Source organism: Pteronotus mesoamericanus, unplaced genomic scaffold, assembly GCF_021234165.1.
Source record: "Pteronotus mesoamericanus isolate MK-2021 breed Mesoamerican mustached bat unplaced genomic scaffold, CSHL_Meso_final contig_52, whole genome shotgun sequence".
NCBI lineage: Eukaryota > Metazoa > Chordata > Mammalia > Chiroptera > Mormoopidae > Pteronotus > Pteronotus mesoamericanus.
In genome coordinates this window covers 13,615,240-13,636,212 of record NW_026555189.1, presented here as the reverse complement: position 1 = coordinate 13,636,212, position 20,973 = coordinate 13,615,240, and the positions used below count along the sequence as shown (strand labels likewise).

The following is a 20,973-nucleotide window of genomic DNA, read 5'->3' as shown; positions in this document are numbered from 1 at the left end:
CTTTAAAAACCTATATAAAGAGATCAACTGCAATGGAATACTAGCAAATATTCAAATAATCCAAAAGGGAGAGAAAAATGGAAACAGAAGAACAAAAGAGAGAAAAACACAGAAAATGAATCACAAAACAGCAGGCCTAAATCAAAACATATTAATAATAACATTAAAAATAAATGGTATAAATATACCTAACTAAAAGATGGAGGTGGTCAGAATGGATTTAAAAAAATAGGACCCAACTATATACTATCAGTAAGACACTCTCTTCAAATATAATGATATAGGTAGTTTAGATGAAAAATGATGGAAAAAAATAAACCATAAAATCACCAATCAGAGAAAGCTGGAGTGGCTAAATTAATATCAGACAAAGAAGACTTCAGAGAACAGAAAATAACCAGGGATAAAAAGGCACATTACATTTTAAAAAATGACTTAATTCACTAATAAAACATAATAATCCTAAATATGTACTAATAATAGGTCTTAAAAATGTATGAAGCAAAACCTCATCAGTGAAATAAAAACCTATGTTCACACAAAAACTGTATATGAACATTTACAGCAGCTCCATTCATAATCTACAAAAACTGTAAACAACCCAAACTTCCTTCAATAAATAAATGAATAAAGAAACTGGTACATACCTACAATGGAAAACTAGTCAGCAATGAAAAGGAATAAACTATTGCTAAAACAAAATGAATGAATCTCAAATGCATGGCACTGAGTGAAAGACAGTCTCAGAAGTTTATAATACTCTATGATTCCTTTTCTATGGTATTCTGGAAAAGACAAAACTACAGTGACGGGGAGCAGACAAGTGGTTGTCAAGGGCTGGGTGTAACTACACAGGAGGAAGATGAGGAAGTTTTGTGGGTTGAGACTGTCTGTGTCATAATTGTAGTGGCTACATGAATGTATGTAAGTATTAAAAGTCACAGGACTGAACACCAAAAAAAGTAAATTTTATTGTATTTTAATTTTTAAAAAACCACACATGTGGAAACCACCAACATCCTTGGCACATGCTCAAAATTCTATAGCTCGAACTTCTGGCAGTTTTCTTATGCTCTCAGAAAGGAAATGGTGTGTGCTCCCTTATTAAAATTTTTCATTGTTGGTTTAATTCAAAACCATGATACAACAAATTCTAAATTTGCTTTTTTTAAATATATATTTATTTGTTTATTTTTAGAGAAGGGGGAAAGAGGGAGAAAGAAAGGACAATAAACATTAATGTGCAAGAGAAACATTGATCTGCTGCCTCTCACACCCCCCCAAACCAGGGACCTGGCCCACGACCCAGGCATGTGCCCTGACCAGGAATGAAACCAGCGACCTGTTGGTTTGAAGGGTGACACCCAACCCACTGAGTCACATCAGCCAAGCCTCTAAATTAGCTTTTCAATACTGTTTTTCCAGATTCAAAATATAGAATAAAAGGCTTCAAATTTACCACTCAGTAATGAAAGAAAACAAATATATTCTAAAGAAAGAAACAGATTAATTTCCAAAATGGCAATCAAAACTAAAGCAAGACAGGGTAGTCTACTGGAGGGGGCCAACCAAAGAGCACCTAAACCATAATCAGGCATAATGTTGAGCTGTTACCTGTATACTTAAGATTTGTGCACTTTTCTGTATATATACTGTACTTCCATAAAAAGTTCTTAAAAGCAATAATGTAAATCTATTTATAACTAAAAAAAAATCCACTCATGCCATATCCAACATACAATATCCCATTTTTACAAATATGAACAGACAGGAACAAAGTTTAAAACAATATAAACCTATTAATGGAAGGTCTCTCTAGCTACTGAGAATACCGGTGATTTTTAACTTTTTTATTTCTTTTGGATAGTAGTCTGATTTTTTTTTAACAGACACAATACTTTTATAATCAGAATTTTTTTTTCCATTTTGGAAAATAGCATTCAAGTTAAAAATGTAGTATTTATATTACAGTTCAAGTTATATATGATTTAGACTGTGGTCCTTGACATAAAGGAGCTTTGTAAGCCTCATAGAGCACCAGATTTCCAAAAGACACTTTACCAGATGTGTGGCTGGAACATAAGAATAGAATATGGAAAGCTTCTCTGGTGTCTCTGAACAAAGTTGGGGGGGGGAATCAGGTGAGTGGCAAAAGTGTTAGGATGGAAGGAGGCCTTTGAGTGACTGTGAAGAGGCAAACCAGATCCCGACATGAAACAAAGGCGGGAAAGTGAACCTACGAGAAGACCAGGAAATTTGGGAGAGATGTGAAGAAAACGGTAGAGCTGAGGCAAAGGCTTGCGATGGAGAGAAAAAGTAATTTCACAGGAAAAGAGCAGTATGCTACCTGATACCTCCACGACCTATTCCACCTCTCCTGCTCCCCTGCCTTCCTCACCCCTAAGAGAAGTGGCCCCACGCTCTTCCTCGCACAGGGATGTCATGCTCAGTATCCTGAGTGCACAAGGTGGGTGGGCATCTGACCCACAAGCTAGCCAAGCATCTCTGGGAAGGTCCTGCCCAAATAGAGACAGTGTGATTAATCAGGCCAATCAGATGAGCTCTCTGGAATTCAACCACAGTCAGCAAGTTAGTGTCAGAGCAGTCAGACCTGAAATGATTTTAAATAGATAACCTATCAGAATATATTCATAATTTGTACAAATATATCTCTATCACAAAATGCAACGTCTACAACATTGTGTAAGCATTCTTTCATGATTCCCATGACCTTTAAGAGTTGCTTTTCGGGTTGCTCCATCATTTACAGAAAATACCTCAGGGTTCACACTGGAGTCCGAACGATGTCCTGCACGTTTGCACAGCTCCTTAACACTGAAACGTAGTTTGTTCCGTGGGGCCTCTTACATGGCGTTCCTACAGCAAGGGATTGTGTTTCCACTGCCCACAGGTCAGCAGCGATGCTTTCCACATGCGTCCTCACACTCCTCACACTCTACTTACTTTCAAACAGTATTTTCCTCAGCCAGTTCTCTCTTCTTGGAAGCAACCAAGCAGAAGTTCACATTTTATGAAGAAAATTTCCTTCTTTGGCTGGGTTTTCAACCTCCACTCAGATTCTTGACCAGATCTACTCCTGAGATCCTTTCAGATCAATGGCAGCCAGTCCTTGGCTATCTGAGACAGACACGGTGCCACAGGCTGCCCTCCGCAGTGGGACCGTGGCCCCCAGGCCCTACCAGCCAGCTTTTGCCCCCAACTTCTCAGATGGAAGCCATCAGTGCTCTAAGGCCCAGCCAGAGGAGCCTGATGGACAGACTCGCCTCCACAATAGCCCAGCTGGCAGAGGATGGAGCACTTCGGGGGGCCTCAGGTTAGAGCGGGGCCAGCATGGAGCAGAGCCCAGCCCTCTTTTACATGTGATTAGGTCAGTGTCCAGTCTGTGAAGGGAGGACGTGGGCCCTTTGTGTCCCACGGTCCACAGGGTGCCTTTTGACTGAGTAGCTTGAAAGAAAAATGAGTCCCCTTGAGTGAAGCACTGACTCAGGTAAAACCCCCAAGACTCATGAGGCCCAGCTGCTTGGCCCTCTCTGGGTTCCCTCTAAGGCCTGTTTACCTGGTCCGGAGCAAACCCAAAAGGAGCCCATGTGTCTATTCCTGGCAACTCGGAGCTGACCGGCACTGCGGGATGGGCTTGGCCTCGGGGGCTGCCCACCCAGTCAGTCGTACATCCAGATAGGACGTCCCGGAGCGGAAGTTGTACCTGGTTATCTGCACCAACCTTGACTACCCATCGCATGTCATCAATTGTTCGAAAGGTGTTCTAATGATAGTTTAGGTTCTGAGCAGGACTGAAAGTTTTTATTTCAATATGGGGGCTCTTGTTAAAATGAGGCAACAAATTACCTTTTTATCTATATTCATTCATTCAGTCATGCACTGTTGAATACATTTTCATCTGCATGCCTCACAGAGGACCACACAGAATGTTGGCCCTGCACATGCTTACTAATTCAAAATAAGTCAGTTTAAAATACTGTATCTGGAAAATTAAATTTAAAGTTTACATTTTTGTTTTATTTGGTCTTATTTAAAAATACACTCTCCCAGCTTACTATCCCAGTTAAGGCATGTCTTAGAATAAGTTTCCCACTTAAGAGACAAGCTGCTCCATACAGCACATCTGTGCCAGTTAGAAACAGACCCCAGTCTGGGTGGGAGCTTGGCTTGGCAAGAGGATAGCAAATTGAAAATGGCACCCGTCTGGGCTAATGAACTGGGAATAGGCAACCCTTCCTCCCACTCGGTGCTGCCCAGTGCCAGGGCATGTGCCTTCACAAGCAGAGCATGCAGCAGGTTCTCAGCCTCCCTCACCGTTTCAGCTAGACCCACTGTGTAGTGCACAACCTGCCAACTGTACAAAGTAGACTTGGACAATAGAGATTTGGAGCAGCATGTTGGGGACTTTGTTTCTCTATGACAATAATATTGCCGAAATCCTGTATTCGGTGAGTCTTTTTAAGATTTTTATTTATTTTTAGAGAAAGGGGGAGGGAGGGAGAAAGGAGGGATTGAAACATGGACGTGAGAGAGAAACATCGATAGGTTGCCTCCTGCACGTACCCTGACAGGGGACTGAACCCACAACCTAGGCAAGGGCCCTGATTGGGAATCAAACCAGCAGCCTTTCACTCTGCAGGATGATGTCCAACCAACCAAGCCATGCTGGTGAGGACTTGGCAGGTCTTGATGATCTTATTTAAAAAATAAGATCATGCATGGTAAGTATTAAGAAGTTCAATGTTGTAAACAGGTAGAATTGTTTAAAAAAAAAACACCTTTAACTTTGTTTTCATTTATATTGATCTGCTCTGAGACCCAATGGCTGATTCTATAGTCCATTAAAAAAAGAAAGAGAAAATAGCAGGTATCCTACAGAACTCTGTACTAGACACATAAGAGAGGCTCCACAAACTACTGTCCCTGCCGGGCTCCCCCAGGTACCCCTCCACCCCACAATCTGTCAATCTTTATTGAGCGACACACCAGTAACCATCACCTCTACCACCGTCACACATTTTGGGACCATGCAAAGCACCATGTGGATGTATTCACCTGTCTCAAGTAGGGGTCTGTTTCCCAGTTTGACCTACAAAATCATACCCTAGAAGAACATAAACCAACTTGCTGGCAAATTATCCTGACCTCAATTTATTATCAGAGAAATTAAGGAACTAAAAGGCAATTTTACACCTGCAAACATGAAGGTTTTGTTACAATCCAAACTTTAGGGCTCCCAAGTCAGTTGCCCGCCCTTGGGCAATATGCCTGTGTTGGTTAAACACCTGAACTTTATTTTTTTAATATATATTTTATTGATTATGCTATTATAGTTGGCCCGATTTTTCCCCTTTGCCCCCCTCCCACCCAGCACCCCCACTCCTTCAGGCAATCCCCACACCATTGTTCATGTCGATGGATCATGCATGTAAGTTCTTTGGCTACTCCATTTCCTAAACTGTATTTTACATCCCCCTGTCTATTTTGTAACTACCTATCTGTCCTTCTTAATCCCCTCACCTCTTCACCCATTTCCCTACACCCCCTTCCCATCTGGCAACCATCAAAACACTGTCCGTATCCATAATTCTGTCTCTGTTCTTGTTTGCTTAGTTTGTTTTTTAGATTCAACTATTGATAGATACATATTTATTGCCATTTTATTGTTCACAGTTTTGATCTTCTTCTTCTTAAATAAGTCCCTTTAACATTTCATATAATAATGGTTTGGTGATGATGAACTCCTTCAATTTTCTCTTTTTGGAGGAGCTCTTTGTCTGCCCTTTGATTCTAAATGATAGCTTCACTGGGAAGAGCAATCTTGGCTGTAGGTCCCTGCTTCTCATGACTTTGAATATTTCTTGCCAATCCCTTCAACATATAATCAATATAAAAAATGTTATTTTACATTTTTTTCTACTACATCTTCAAACTTGAGCACGTATTTTACACTTACGCCCACCTGAGTTCATATTAGCCACGTTTCAAGTGCTCAGCAGCCTCAGTTCTACTTGCTCCCCATCTTTTTCAGAAAATCCAAATTCATTACCCTAACAAATCAGGCCCTTTCCAATCCGGGTCCCCCTCAGTTCTCCCCAGACCCTCCCCTTCCATACCTTTGCCTGGTGAGCAATACTTCGTTCATCTACGTACCTCCCCTTTCTGAGGCTTGCCCTCCACTCCCAGAACCTGGTATATTCCTTCTCACAGGACATACCATACCTTATGCCAGGCACTGACATCAACTCTCAACATGTGAATGTGCCCATTTCTCAGAAGGCCACAGGGCTTCCTTGCCATGCCCACTGTTCCCAGCCTCTATTAGAGCACCTGGTTCCGGTGAGTAGAATGGTTTGTGTACTTTCTTTGCACCACACCAAATGCTCACCCTCAAGTTGACAGGATTTTTGTCCTATTTATGTATAAATAGCCCCTTGGAGGCAGGATTTTTGTCCTATTTATGTATAACAGTACCTGCCCCTACCTAGGCATTCAAACATACATAAAGTACAGATTTTTTAAAAGGAGAGAGTATGTTAGAATTTTTTACCAACATCTAGCTTCTCTAAAGTTATTTATCCAACTCTCAATCTCAAATTATACTCATGTACAGGGTTTGACCAAAAATGGTTGAAAGTAGACAAGTTAAAGAAGCAACTACTGCTGGAAGAGCCATTGTTCCTGGGGTTTGTTCTTTTTTTTTTTTTTTTTTTCCATTGGCACAAAAATCTTTTAGCCTTAAACTGTTTTTCATAGCTGTGCTGGAATAAACGAGAAACCACAAAAATGAAGGCTTCCACTATGCCAGTCATCAAATCGCAATGGCAAGAAAGAAACCATCCAGAACTGTCCACATCTGATTAAACTCTAATCATTTTAAGTGTTTATTAACCCATTTAATTCCTAAACTTAACCAATCATTTGAAATATTCAGAGACAAAATTCTGCATTGCAGTATTTCTTACGGTTCTCTCCAGCCTCCAGAAGATACAAGCCTCATTCCTCAGGCCCCATGAACTGCTGTTCTTTTATTTCAATCAGAGGTCTTCATAAAAACCACCACTAGACCCCTCAGTCTCAATCCCAATTGTGACTCTTTCTTTACACATGTTGTCTGCTCTAAGGATTCTCAAAATGTTAGCTTGGCAGATCCTGAGCGACCCTCTCTCCCAACATGTTAAACAGAAAGCAGACAACTTCAATAATAATTACAGAATCCTTGGTTTTCATTTTATACTTCCCTAGCAAAAGGCCTGGCAAAGCCTCTTACGGTTCCCCCGCTTTTACAAAAATCTGTCTCCTAAGCAAAAGCTTCTGTTTCCTAGTAGGAGTGAATACACTTTTAAAACTTACAGTTAAAAAAAGAAAAAAATAATTATAATGGTATTTTATTTCCATACTTCCTCCCTAACATTTTCCACGTAGAACAGAGTCCAGAAGTTTATTTATTCATAAATAAATATTATTTTTCCCTATGGATCTCATGTTTTCAAATAAGATGACCTTGACCTTACAAACTACATTAATATCCATTTTTTCTTTCTGTTATTAAACAGATAAGTCTATTTATCTATTCAACTGTTTGTTCATGCCTTACTACGTGCCAGGTACTATTTTAGACACTAGATAAAGCCAGAAACTTAAAACACAACACCCCTGCTTTCAGGGAGTTGATCTAGTCAGGTTGTAAATAAAGCAAGGTGAGGGGGACAGCGTGGGGACAGGAGAGTGTTCTCCTTTTTTTGTTTTAAGACTTTATTTATTTATTTTTAGAGAGAGGGGACAAAGGGAGAGAAACATCGATGCAAGAGAGAAACATTGGTCAACTGTCTCCTGCACATGCCCCAGCCCAGGGCCGAACCTGCAACCCAAGTATGTGCCCTAACCAGGAACTGCACTGGTGACCTGTTGATTCGTGGGGCAACACCCAACCAACCAAGCCACGCTGGCCAGGGCTGAGCGTGTCCTACTTTAGATAGGGTGGTCAGAGAAATTCTCTTCTGAGCAGAACAGAAGAATAACAATTCTGAAGAATAGAGCCAAGTGGGCATTTTTGGGAAAGGGTTGGGAGGCAGAGGATGAAAGAATAAAATCTCAAATACGAAGAGTAACTTAAAATGTTAAAGCTTCTGACCAACATGAAATAATCGGTACCAGAAAAGTCCAATCCAAAAAAATGGCACTCTTCTGTTTAATGCAGTTTATATTAGACTTTTTGAAATATAATTAGTCCTCAGCCCCTCAGCCTGACTCCCAACCCTCCATTTCTAAGTAATAAAATCGGGGGGTGGGGGGGATCCCTGGAGACTCCCCTCTGAAAACGAGTGACAGACTCCACCGTTTTATGTGAGGAAGCAAGGCCACACACGAGAGGCACCGAGATGAAGGCTGGGCCCCCCTTTCAGTGAGAATCTTTCACACAGAAATCCTCCCATGAAGAAGTTCAACTGCTGAAAAATAAAGACAGTTTCCAAATACTAAAAAAGCAAGATCTTGCCCCAAAGGAGGTGTCACCTTCTGAAATCTGTACCCTTCCTCTCATCCATGCCCTCTTAAACCAGCTGCAGGCCAGCTCCCAGCTCTGGACAACTCTGAACTGAGCCTTTGGAAGTTTAAATTGGCTCTTCGCCACCACACGAGATGCTGAGGCCACCCCCTTGGCTGGGGATGCTCTCATACTCTCTACCTCTCCCAGCCTGCCGTCCCTCCTTCTGAGCCCTCTCACCTTGCTACAGAATCCAAGCCCCAGCTCATCTCACCCTGCTTTTCACTTCTGCATACACAACCTATCCCTCCGGAATAATCTTATTTTCCAAACAAAAATCTCAGGACACACTGCAATGCATGGATACTTGTTATGTGAATTACTCTAATTTCAATGCTTGGAATATTTCATAATTCAAAGCAAACAATTTTTCAAAACTTAGAATATACTTATACACAGTCTAATGAGACAGCACAGGAAATTGGGACTGTCTGGGAAATTTTAGACTGTGATCACAGTCACCGGCCTTTGACTACTGCTCTATTCCCTAACAAACAACTTTATTTTCCGAAGAAATCTGACCTCATCCGACAAAAAGATTTGGAGCTACTTTCAGGAATAAGAATAAAGAGGCAGTGATAGTGCTTTGAGTTGAAGGCCAGAATGCTGCTATTTCCATGTTATTTCAACAGCTCAGAGAACTAACAGGATCATCAAGGAAAATAATCAGCTTCGGCTGCCGTACAGACCTCAGCCCTTAACAGGGTGGATCACGTGTGCGCTGCAGCCCAGGTAAATCCAGAACTACCTTTCAGCTAGAAACACGCCTCTCTCCAGCATGCCTCCACCAGGAGGAAGACGCATCTTGGATTCAGCAGGGCACGTACTCTCCTGTCCTTGCCTCCTCCTCTAAGCATCCTCTGAAGTGCCATGGCCTGGGAAAGGTTCTTACCACTTTCTAATTAGGAAGAACATGGTCCTCCTCCCAGGCTGTCAACAGGGAATTCATTTAGCCTTCTGGCCCATGAGGAGCCAGAAGGTTTTACTGCGCTCACCGTTGCCCACTGATAAGTACCTATGGGTAAGCAAGACCTCCAGATATGTTATAGAGAAAAGGGCGACCAAATCCATAATTTTTTAAATGTTCAGAAAATTTTAAAGTATATTTTATTGATTATGCTATTACAGTTGTCCCAATTACTCCCCCTTGCACCTCTCCATCCAGTACCACCACTCCCTCTAGCAATCCCCCTCCTTAGTTCATGTTTATGGGTCATGTATGAGAGTTCTTTGGTTACTCCATTTCCTGTACTGTTCTTAACTTCTCCTATTTTGTACCTACCAATTTGTACTTCTTAATCTCTGCACCTTTTCCCCCATTCCTCTCCTTCTCCTTCCCCCTCCCAGATGATAACTCTCCCTGTAATCTATATATCTATGATTCTATTCTTGTCCTGCTTGTTTGCTTAATCTGTTTCTGTAGATTCAGTTGTTGATAGCTGCAAATTGTTGCTATTTTAGTGTTTATAGTTTTGATCTTTTTCTTATATAGTTCCTTTTGTGTGTGTGTGTGTGTGTGTGTGTGTGTGTGTGTTTAAGATTTTACTTATTTTAGAGAGGGGAAGGGAGGGAGAAAGAGAGGGAGAGAAACATCAATGTGTAGTTGCCTCTCAAGCGCCCCCTATCAGGGACCTGGCCTGCAACCCTGGCATGTGCCCTGACTGGGAATCAAACTGGCGACCCTTTGGTTTGCAGTGTGGTGCTCAATCCACTGAGCCACACCAGCCAGGGCTTTTTTTTTTTTTTTTAAATATAATTTCCTTTAACATTTCATATAATAATGGCTTGGTGATGATGAACTCCTCCTTTAGTTTTACCTTGTCTGGGAGGCAGTTTATCTGCCCTTCAATTCTAATGATAGCTCTGCTGGATAGAGTAATCAAGATTGTAGGTCCTTGCTTTTTATCACTTTGAATACCTCTAGCCTGCAAAGTTTCTGTTAAGAAATCAGCTGACAGTCTTACGGGAATTCCTTTGTTGGTAACCATCTGCTTTTCTCATGCTGCTTTAAAGATTCTATCTTTACCCTTTGGCATTTTAACATGATGCGTCTTAGTGCGGTCCTTTCTGAGTCCAACTTGTTTGGAACTCTCTCTGCTTTCTGCACTTGTATGTCTATTTCTTTCACCAACTTAGGGAAGTTTTCTTCCATTATTTTTCCAAATAAGTTCTCAATTTCTCGCTCTTCCTCTTTCTTCTCCTTCTGGTAACCCTATGATTCAGACATAGCTATGTTTGGAGATGCCCCAGAAGCTCCTTATGCTATCCTTGTTTTTTAAAAACTCTTCCTTCTTCTTGCTGCTCTGATTCAGTGCTTTTTTCTTCCTTATGCTTCAGATCATTTATTTGATTCTCAGCTTCATCCCCTCCACTGTTGGTTCCCTAGAGAGTCTTCTTTATTTCACCTAATGCAACCCTCATGTCTGCCTGGGTCCTTTTTATACCGTGGCAGTACCCAGGGAGTTCTATGAGCATCCTGATAACCAGTGTTTTGAACTCTGCATCTGATAGGTTGCTTATCTCCATTTTGTTTATTTCTTTTTCTGGAGTTTGTTCTGTTCTTTCATTTGGGCCATATTTCTTGGTCTCCTCAGTTTGGCAGCCTCCCTGTGTTTGTTTCTGTGTGTTAGGTAGAGCTGCTTTGCCTCCCTGTCTTCTTAGTGTGGCCTATGGTAGAAAAGGCAGCTGTAAATTGTGTGAGGCGGAGCCTTAGGTAATCGCCAGGGCGGGGGACCCATTTCACCACTTTGTGGCTGTGGGAGTGAGGGCTCAGAGAGGGGACAACGCCACTACCTGGCCCCTGGCGATCTGCCCAGGAGAAAGGTGTCTCCCGACACCTCCCCGCCCCCCGCCCCCACCGTATGCCACCGGTGCCCTTCCAGCTGTTGCTCTGATGCTGAATCCCAGAGGGCGTGGGTCTGCCTGAAGTCCTGAGACCTTCGTGGGCCCTTTAAGAGGAGTCTCCTGAGAATCTGCATTTTCCTCTTCCTTCCCCACCCCCACTGGTTGCCAGGTGGTATGGGGACTTATCTTCCGGGTGCTGGAACCCTGGGCTGGGTGGTCTGGTGTGGGGCCGGGATGGCTCGCTCCAGGGGTATCCCTCCCGATTTTCATCCACCCATGTCAATGTGGTACCACCCATCCCAGCACGCCTCTGCGCCACTCCGTGTCTTCATGCTTCCTACCCATGTGGATGAACGTGGCTTCTTTAAATCCTTGGTTGTTGGACTTCCATACAGCTTGATTTTCTGACAAAACTGGGTGATATTTATTTTGTAGTCTAGTTGTAATTTTTGCTGTAATTGTGCAATGAGGCAAAGCGTGTTTACCTACACCTACATCTTGACGGGAAGTCTAAATGTTCAGAAATTTAATGATATTGCCCTTTGATCTAATAAAAGCACTCCTTGAAATGTAACAAAAAATAATAACAATTCAAAAGACAAATGCAGCCCATTTAATGAATCATTCATCCTAATAGAAAAATACTGGAAACCGTCATCAGAGGATCTTATCCTTTGAAAGAAAAAATAATCCCAAGGTTCTTTTCCTTTGACTCTGTCATATTAAGATTTTTTCCCCTAATTTCCTTCAATGTTCCAATGTGTTTTAATTGAGATATACTTCACATGTAACATTAGTTTCGGGTGTATAAGATAAAGAGTATATATTTGTATATACTGCAAACTGATCACAATAAATTTAGTTAATATCTGTCGCCATAGTTTTTTTTTCTTGTGGTAAGAACTTTAAGATCTATGACTCTCTTATCAACTCTTAAATATGCAATACAGTATTATTAAATATAGTCACCATGCTACATATTGCATTACATTACCACACAATGTTTTAACTAATAAATAAGGGTAAATTCCTCTCTAATGAAAGAAATTTTGCCATTAGCTCCAACAAATATATTAAGCATTCCTATTTTTGCAGAATACTTACTTTTCTTGAAACAGGAAAACATTGAAAAAAATGTAAGCTTCAAGTTCTTTTAAGTTCTGTATTATCTAAATAATTCTCCTCAAGGGCCTCCAAATTATATAGGAAGGACAGTAATAAAAGGTTAATTAAAGATATGGTCCGTATATTAGCCTTAAGGCTAATCTATTCTAAAGTAAAGCTAATTACAGCTAACATTTTAGTAATTTTTGAATATTTGTATGTGGTATACAACTAAAAAAGTATGAAAAGCTATAGAGTGAAAAATTAATCTCCCTTCTACCTTGGCCCTCAGCCACCCAGTTTCTCAACCTGTATCATTCCAGAGACACTATCGTGCCAACAGGTTTGGATGACTTGGCATGAGAGTGACACTTTGCTAAGGACTTTGAACGGAAGGCTCATTGTGCAGGTAGTACTAATATCAGCCCAAATTTTCAATTGAGGAGGCCTGCTTGTGGCCTAAAGTGAAGAAGCCACTGGTCGAAAGTCTCACGGTAACAAGAGACAGTCCATATTCTTGGAACCCATCCCCCTCCCACCGCCACTTTCCAAAACACAAATACACACACAGGCCCTTAAACAAAGGTGATTTTAGGTTATATTGTTCCCTCTGCCTGAACACTCTCCCACCAACCTTCACCACCCCTTTGCCTAGATAATTTGACTTTCCATATACATTTCACAATCAGCTTGTCTTTAAAAACATCTTGCTGGGATTGTGGGATTGTGTTAAACATACAAATCAATTTGTGGAGAGTTGGTATTGTAACAATAGTCTTCTAATCCATGAATACAGTATGTCTATCCACTCATTTTAGATTGTCTTTGATTTCTTTTTCAGTGTTTTGCAGTTTTTGGTGTGTGGTTCCTGCACATGTTTTGTTAGGTTTATACCTAAGTATTTCATTCTTTTCAGAGCAACTGTAACTGATACGAGTTTGCGCAGGTTTTTTTTCTTTTAATTTCAGTTTCCGATGACTTGTTCCTAGGATATAGAAACACAATTGATTTTTGTGTGTTGCCCTTGCAGCCTACAATCTTGCTAACTCTCTTATTGGTCCCAGGAGCTTTTTTATAGATTGCCATGGGGTTGTCTACATAGACAATCATGCCATCTGCAAATAGGGACAGTTGTTCCTTCTTTTCAATCTGTATGCCTTCTATTTATTTTTCTTGCATTGGTTAGCACTTCCAGTAGGATGGTGAATACAGTGGTGAGAGCAGATGTCATTTTCTTGTTCCCTATCTTGGGGAAAGTATTCACTCTTCCACCACTATGTTAACTGCACTATGTATATTAGCTGTAGATTTTTGGTAGATGCCCCTTTTCAGGTTGAGAAAGTTCCCTTCTCTTACTGGTTTGCTGATAGTATTTATCATGAGGGAATGTTGAATTCTGTCAAATGTTTTTTATGCACCCATTGACATAATTGTGCGGGTTTTGTTAAGCTATTCATATGGTGGAATACATCTATTGATTTTGGAAAAGTAGAACAGCTTTTTGTTCCTGGGATAAATCACAATGGATGTGGTGTACTATTCTTTTTACATAATGTTGCTGGATTTGATTTCCTAATATTTTGTTGAAGATTTCTGTGTCCATGTTCATGGCGACAATTGGTTTGTAGTGTTCTTTTCTTGAACTGTCTTATTCTGGTTTTATAAAACAGATGTGTATCCTATATGCTTTTCTGAGGTCTTGGATGATAATTTTACTATTTTTAATCATCATGAAACCTTAAAAATAGTTTTATCTTTGCTTTCCTGATAGACTTTGATTGCAAGTCCTTGATCAGAAAGACAACTTCCAAAGATAACAATCTTCCTAAGGAAAAATGAGATTGTTTTACAAGGAGCCACTGTAGCTCTGAGAATACAATGCAGTAAAACCCACTACTTTACCACCATCATCTGCACGACCCTCCCCTGCCCCAGCACATCCCCCAGAGAGTAGGATTTGTGAGGGACTATGCTGACTGGCTTTGGATGAAAAACAGACACGGTTTCTACCAAATAAAATATATATTATTATCTCACTCTGAAATGCAAATACTCACATTTGTCTTTGAGTTACCTAGGAGAGTACCTATCAAACATTAACCACTTTTCCTAACTACAATTCCTAAAATGCTGTCAGTCATTCACCCACATGCTACTTACTGAGGAAGTCAAGACACAACACGGTTAAGAGATTTCAAGATCAACAGAGCTAAAATTTGAATTTTAACATCTCCTATTACCCAGCTTTGTTAGAAAAAGTCGTACACAAATGCAATGCACTGTCAGAAGGTCAATCAGGTATGGGAGGGGCTCAAGAAAGGGATCTGAAGCAAGAGTTCCCTGAGGGGACTTTCAGAACTTAAATGCCCATTCTCCTCTCAGCACTTTTGAGAAGGCTCATCCTCTCATTGCAGGAAGCAGGCAGGTTGTTGGGTAAGGAGCAGGACACCACACAAAAATGCACACCTGGGAAGAGCGCACTGCACACCAGGAAATCGAAACCCTTGTAGTCTTTTCTTAAGCACGAAAAAGTCACCGTAAAGGTCACCAGGCTGCCCAAAGACCACAGAAGTGTCCTTGGACTCAAGGTCTCCTGCTCAACTATGTCAAACAACTCAAAATGATGTGTTTGAGAGGTGGTAAAGAGCACATTCTGAAACCAGGCTTCCTACATTCAAATCCTAGCTCTACCTTGGCACATGAGCCACGTGGCCTTGAACAACTCACAACCTGTGTGCCTCAATTTTGTCATCCATAAAATGGGGATGACAACTGTAGAGTAAGCATTCAATAAATGATACCTGTTACTGTTTTTCAATCCAGGGCCTGTCCTCTTCTGACACTGGCATTACATCATAGCATGTGTGACAGTATGCCCTTCCCTCTACCCCCCTCCCAAGAACAAAATTCTGCTTTCAACAAAGGTGATGGGGGAAAAAATAAGCCCAAGACCTACGTTAACTATTTCATTAAATAATGTCTGGGAGTAAAAACCAATTAGCTTTCACAGAATCCACACTCATAAGGAAGAAGGTAATTTAAATCAATAGTTTAAACCAACTCTTTTTCCACAAAAGTACATCTTTACTGTTTGATATAACCACAAGAGACATTCTCCCCAACTAAAAGATAGGTATGAGTTAATTTTTAAAAGATATATTCAATGAAAATGCCCTGATTAATTTTCAGATTACTTTTACTATTAAATAACATTCCATTTAAAATATCAATTTTACTTTTAAATCGCTAGGAACTGAGCTATCTTTAATTCAAATATACAATTATAATTTGGGGTTGGCATTTTCACCAAGTTTCTTTAAAGACAGGAAATATTAACTAGCAATAACGATAGGTAATTTTTTTTCTAATGTATTTATTTTTAGAGAGAGGGGAGGGGAGGGAGAAAGAGAGAGAGAAACATTTACGTATGGTTCCCTCTTATGCGTTCCCCACTGGGGACCTGGCCCGCAACCCAGGCATGTGCCCTGACTAGGAATCAAACCAGTGACTCTTTGGATTGCAGCCCAACACTCAATCCACTGAACCACACCAGCCAGGGCTGGTAGCAAGTGTTTCTTACATACTAACTATACTAACTAAGCACCTAGTGATCTTGGTGCTAATTTCTATATATTACCTTACTTCATTCTCTTAATCCTTTGAGGGAGGTATACAATCATTTCACAGAAAAATCTCAGCCTTGAGGTTGACTATTAATGCTTCTGATAGAGAACTGATTGCCTGCACCTGTATGAGGTTTTAATCCAACAATATTAAGACAAACTTTAATGTGCATACAAATCACCTGGAAAAACCTTGTGAAAATGCAGATTATGATTCAGAAAATCTGGGGGGAAGGCCTCTCTGATTCTGCATTCCTGAGAAGCCTTCCAGTGCTGGAGATACCGCTAATCACACATAGAGTAGCAAGGATCTACGGGTTGTGATGGGCCACAGGCCACAAAGAAATGTCTATAAAAGCTAAAATGAAAAGTCAAACTTCTCTCAAAAACCACAATTAGAATTTATCCATATTTCTTGATGAAATTCTGAGCCTTGTAACATCTTAGAAATATCTTCATAGCAACTTCTTTTCCTTTCCAGTTTAAATTTAGATTCCAATTTCTTGGACTTTTGTGGGGGCTTTTTCCCCTGAAAACCCTGATTTTTATCAAGGCTAAGAATCCCAGTACATGGAAGACTGTTTCAAGTTGCCATACCTTTCAAGCAGGTTCCCTCCCATTCTTCACTCACCTCCACATAACCTCTCTCTATTTAAATTCTAGAGATTAGACAAATGGCAGAGTTAGGTGAGATTTTAGGGGCTGGGCCCCAAAGTCCTTCCAGATGATAAGGAAAGCTCTACACCAAAATAATACCTTACCATACCACTGGCTTCCATTTCTAGCCTTAGGTAACAAAGTTCTAGCAATGAGGTGATAATTGCTGAATAACATTTTATACAAACTACTGGCTTCCAATTCTTTTCCCAGCTCTTTTGAGTGGCAAGTTCTATTTACTTTCAAAAATCCACAGAGGAAACAAAGGTGCTTAACAAGGCCCTATATTCTACCTGGACCCAAGTTGCCGCCCTGCTCTCTTACTCACTTCTGATTATCTGTGCTGTACTCAAATATTGGCTAGCTGCCTCTTTTAAAAGACAGTCAGTCACACACCTCCCCCACCTCCTCCATTCTCTTTGCTAACAGCAATGCATAACTACAGAACCAACATATCTCAGAGCACTCCAGCTTACCGGAACAGGTCAGTGTAAAATTCTGGAAAGGGATAACCTACTGCTTTTGTCTTTCCTTAGAGCCCTTCAAAAATACCCTCCAGCAATCAGCAGAACAAGCATTTTGCCCAGGAGAGATAAAACAGTCTGTGACCCTGCAATTTACAAACACTGAGACCTTTATTTAAAAGGTGTCCCCAAATGACGTTATTCCCAAGGCACGCTTATCTACCTACTCAAGTCAGCACAAGAAGCCCAATGCTTGGAAGAAACAAAATGCACATACATTACAGCTCTGTGCAAATGGCTTCTCTGGCTGAGGAGTCTGTAAAGTTCTGCTGCCTGGCCTCCGAGGAAGGCCTACCTGTGACAGGGAATATTGGGACAGTTTTTTCTGAACTGGAGCATGTCTTGTCCACAACAGAGCTACAGAACTGCCCAGAGAGGCCTGCTTCAAAACCACAAAAGAGGGGCTGAGCTGACAGGCCCCTGCCTTGAACACCCTGGAAGCTAAAAATAAAAATTCTGAGAAATGAGCTCTACCATAGGCAAGTCCAACAGAAAGTTCTCTGTTTCTGTTACTTCCCAAACTGGCTGCCCTCCCAGAGTGATTTAACTCTGGGTACCAATTGGGCAAAGGCAGCCACCGTGCTGGGGCGGAGGAGTCAGGGATGCCGGTTGTGCCTAGGTTAATTAAGGAATCAAACCTCTGCTGTGTAAACTGGAGATTTTTGTGGGCATATCGGGGCTTCCCCACTGCATCTAGGCTACCTGGCCCATTCAACAAACATTTATTGAACGGCTATATCATATGCCCGGCGCTGCCAGGAGCCAGGGAGGAAACCAAGCCACAGTACCCAGTGGTGGAAGCAGACCGAAAAGGACCATCAGGAGGGGTGGAGGTTGTGCGGGCCCGAAAACCTGTCACAAGTTGCTATGACCAGTAGTACCCAGGGGACAGCATAACCCCCAAGCGGGCTCCGCGGATCACCAAGCCCGAGACAGCGGAGGCGGGAATAGACAGGTAGGCCCGGAGGCAGGTGTTCAGGTAGGAGGCGCACACCTGAGGCGGCAGGGCAGAGTTCCCACGGGAATGGGGAGGGCAGCCCTGGGACCCCGGTAGGGAGAGGGGGCGCGTGGAGCAGGGGTCTGGCCCCGCGAAGCGGATGCGCAGCCGAGGCCAGCCGGGCCTGCGCCCCGGGAGCAGAGCAGGGGGAGAAGCCGCGCGGCTAGGCCGCCCGCCGTTACCTGGGGCCCCGCCCGGCACCTACCACTTGGGCGACCTTGAGGCTGCCGAAAGCGCCGCGCAGGTAGTCGGGGTCGCAGCGCAGGCCGGCCAGCCCGCGGCGCTGGCTCACCGGCTCAGTGGTGGGCTGGTACGGGCTGCTGGCGCCCGAGATCATGGAGGTGCTCGAGGCCTCGCCCTCGAAGCCGTCCAGCTCCTCGCCGCTCCGCATGCTGCCGCCCGGCCCGGGCCGCCTCGCGCGGCCGGCCCCCGGCGCCCGGAGGTGGTGGGCTCAGCGGGGCCGCCGCATCGCCGCCGCCGCTTGACTGACCGCCTACGGCCCGCCCCGCCGCCTCCTCCTCCTCTGCGCCCGCCGCCGGCTGCGGCCGCGGCTCGGTCCGCTCGGGCTCGGCTCCCGCCGCCTCGGCAGCGGAAAGGAAAGGAGGCGGGAGCGGGCAGAGAGGAAAGGAGGCGGGAGCCGGCGCGGCGGGATGGGAGGGGGCGGAGCGAATGCCCGCTCGCCGGCCGCTCGGCGGCGCTCCTAGGCTCCGGAGGGGCGGAGGTGGCGGCCTCGCGCCGCTGCCCTCAGGGGGCGGGGCGGGCGGGGGCGGGGCGTCCTTAGGCCCCGCCCTCACCTGCCTGTGCGCGGGGTGGGGGCCGCGGCTCCGCGCCTGACGATTCTGGAGTGCTAGGGTGAAGGTACAGGAAGACGGGTTGTGGGGACCCGCAGGAACTAGAGCTGAGGGGGAGGGTGGAGGGGGACCCAGGGGCAAGGATTTGCTGTCCCAGGGAGCTGCTTCAGTTTTTCCTCTGGAGGATGCGGGGTTCTCCGCAGTAGCCCGGGGGCCTCCCCAGTGAAGGCGAGGATGCGCTGCACGATTTGGCTGCTGGGAACAGTGCGTGGCCCAGGGTGGTCCTGACTCGGACTTCTTGGCTCACAAGACGGGACTAAGTGTCTGGGCTCCCACACTGGGCGCCTCTAAGGCCAGGGTCCGAGCGCAGCAGGGGTGAGGAGTCGGGGTGAATGGGGGTCGCTTAGTGCGGGTCTACAAGACAGACACGGTAAATATTTGTGAATAACTACAGTGTAAGTTCTGGATACACTGGCCGGAACGGGGAGGGGCGCTAGCACACACTAGACCCTTGGTGACCCTCTCTTAGCCGAAAAGGTTTTACGATCTCTGTCTAAACATCAAGTCAAGTTGAAAACAGACTTTTGCGCTGAAGGGCATTAATTAGGGACCAATTTGAGATTCAAGTGTGAAGGCTTAAGTAAAACACTGACTTTCTAAGAATTATCACTTTGGTGTTGAACTCTACACACCACAGATGTGACAGGAGCCTCCCATGCTCCAGGCACTGAGCAAGGCACTATACAGAGGTATTATTGTTCCCATTTTACAGAAGAAAGGACTAAGACTCCACAGCGCTGTAGTAGCTTGTCCAAGGCCATGCAATTAATTGCTGGGCAGAGCCCAGGTTCCAACTTCCTTCACTACACAATGTTGCCTAGTATACAACCCAGATGGGTTTGTGAACTCCAAGCTAAGCAGTAAATACCAAAAGGGTTCTCATCTTTTGGTTACCAAAAATGGGAAACTCGGTGCCTCTAATTAATACTCTAGTCAACCGACAAATATTCGGCACTTGTTGTGTGCTAAGCAATATGCTAGGGACTGGAGACTGACAGTTAGAGATACCAAGTTGAATCACTGGATATAGGCTCTGGCTGCTGCTCTTTCCCCAAATCCCAGTGAAATGACGATTACAGGGATTTTTTTTTTTTTTTAAGAGCATAAAATCATTGGGATAAGGAATGGGAAAGGAGACAATAGCAACGAAATGTTGGAAGCAGAAAAGCAAATGGGCAAGTGGTAACTAATTTAGCAAATCCAAGAAAGCCAAACCCTCAGCTGGCACAGGGAAAGGCTGAAATGCAACTCAGGTCCATCGCAGAACAAAAGGCTCTGCAATGGGCAACACCAGCACACCTAGAAGGGGTGGTAGAGGCAGGAATAAAAAGACAAGGTCAATTGAGAGTCTTTTGAAAAAGCAATTGGATCCCTGAATCCCCTCTCATGCTCATCCTGCAAGACTGGAGTACTAGTCTCTGCAGGAGGTAAAACAGAAGGTCTCAGGTGGGTCACCAGGCACAGCTGAGGTCAGGGGTGCCATACTGAAAAGTGTGTGTGTGTGTGTGTGTGTGTGTGTGTGTGTGTGTGTCTCTCCCTGGATATTAAGTAATATGAAAGAAAAAAAAGAGTTAAAGAAAAGAAAATATCACAGGAAATAGAGCCAAAAGACAAAAAGATAGAAAAGAAGAAAAAAGGAAGTTAGAGCTATAGTCCAAGAGAAAAATAGAATGAGACTTCCATAAAGTTAGAAGAGAGAGAATGGAGAAAGACATAATAATTCAGTAACATTTCCCAGAACCGAAGAACATGAATTTTGGACTTAAAGGATCCATCAGTGTCCAGCATAGTGAGTGGACGTGGATGG

At 43.3% G+C, this 20,973-nt stretch overlaps 1 protein-coding gene across 1 annotated transcript in view; it reads right to left on the bottom strand.

Moving 5' to 3' along the window:
* Window positions 1-18,714, bottom strand: part of CMTM4 (CKLF like MARVEL transmembrane domain containing 4) — a 49,432-nt gene extending 30,718 nt beyond the window's left edge. The window contains exon 1 of the mRNA XM_054579351.1: window positions 18,521-18,714. Within this exon, the coding sequence (XP_054435326.1) occupies window positions 18,521-18,706 (186 nt within the window). The 5' untranslated portion in view covers window positions 18,707-18,714. The remainder of the gene's footprint in view (window positions 1-18,520) is intronic.
* Window positions 18,715-20,973: the final 2,259 nt, after the last annotated feature.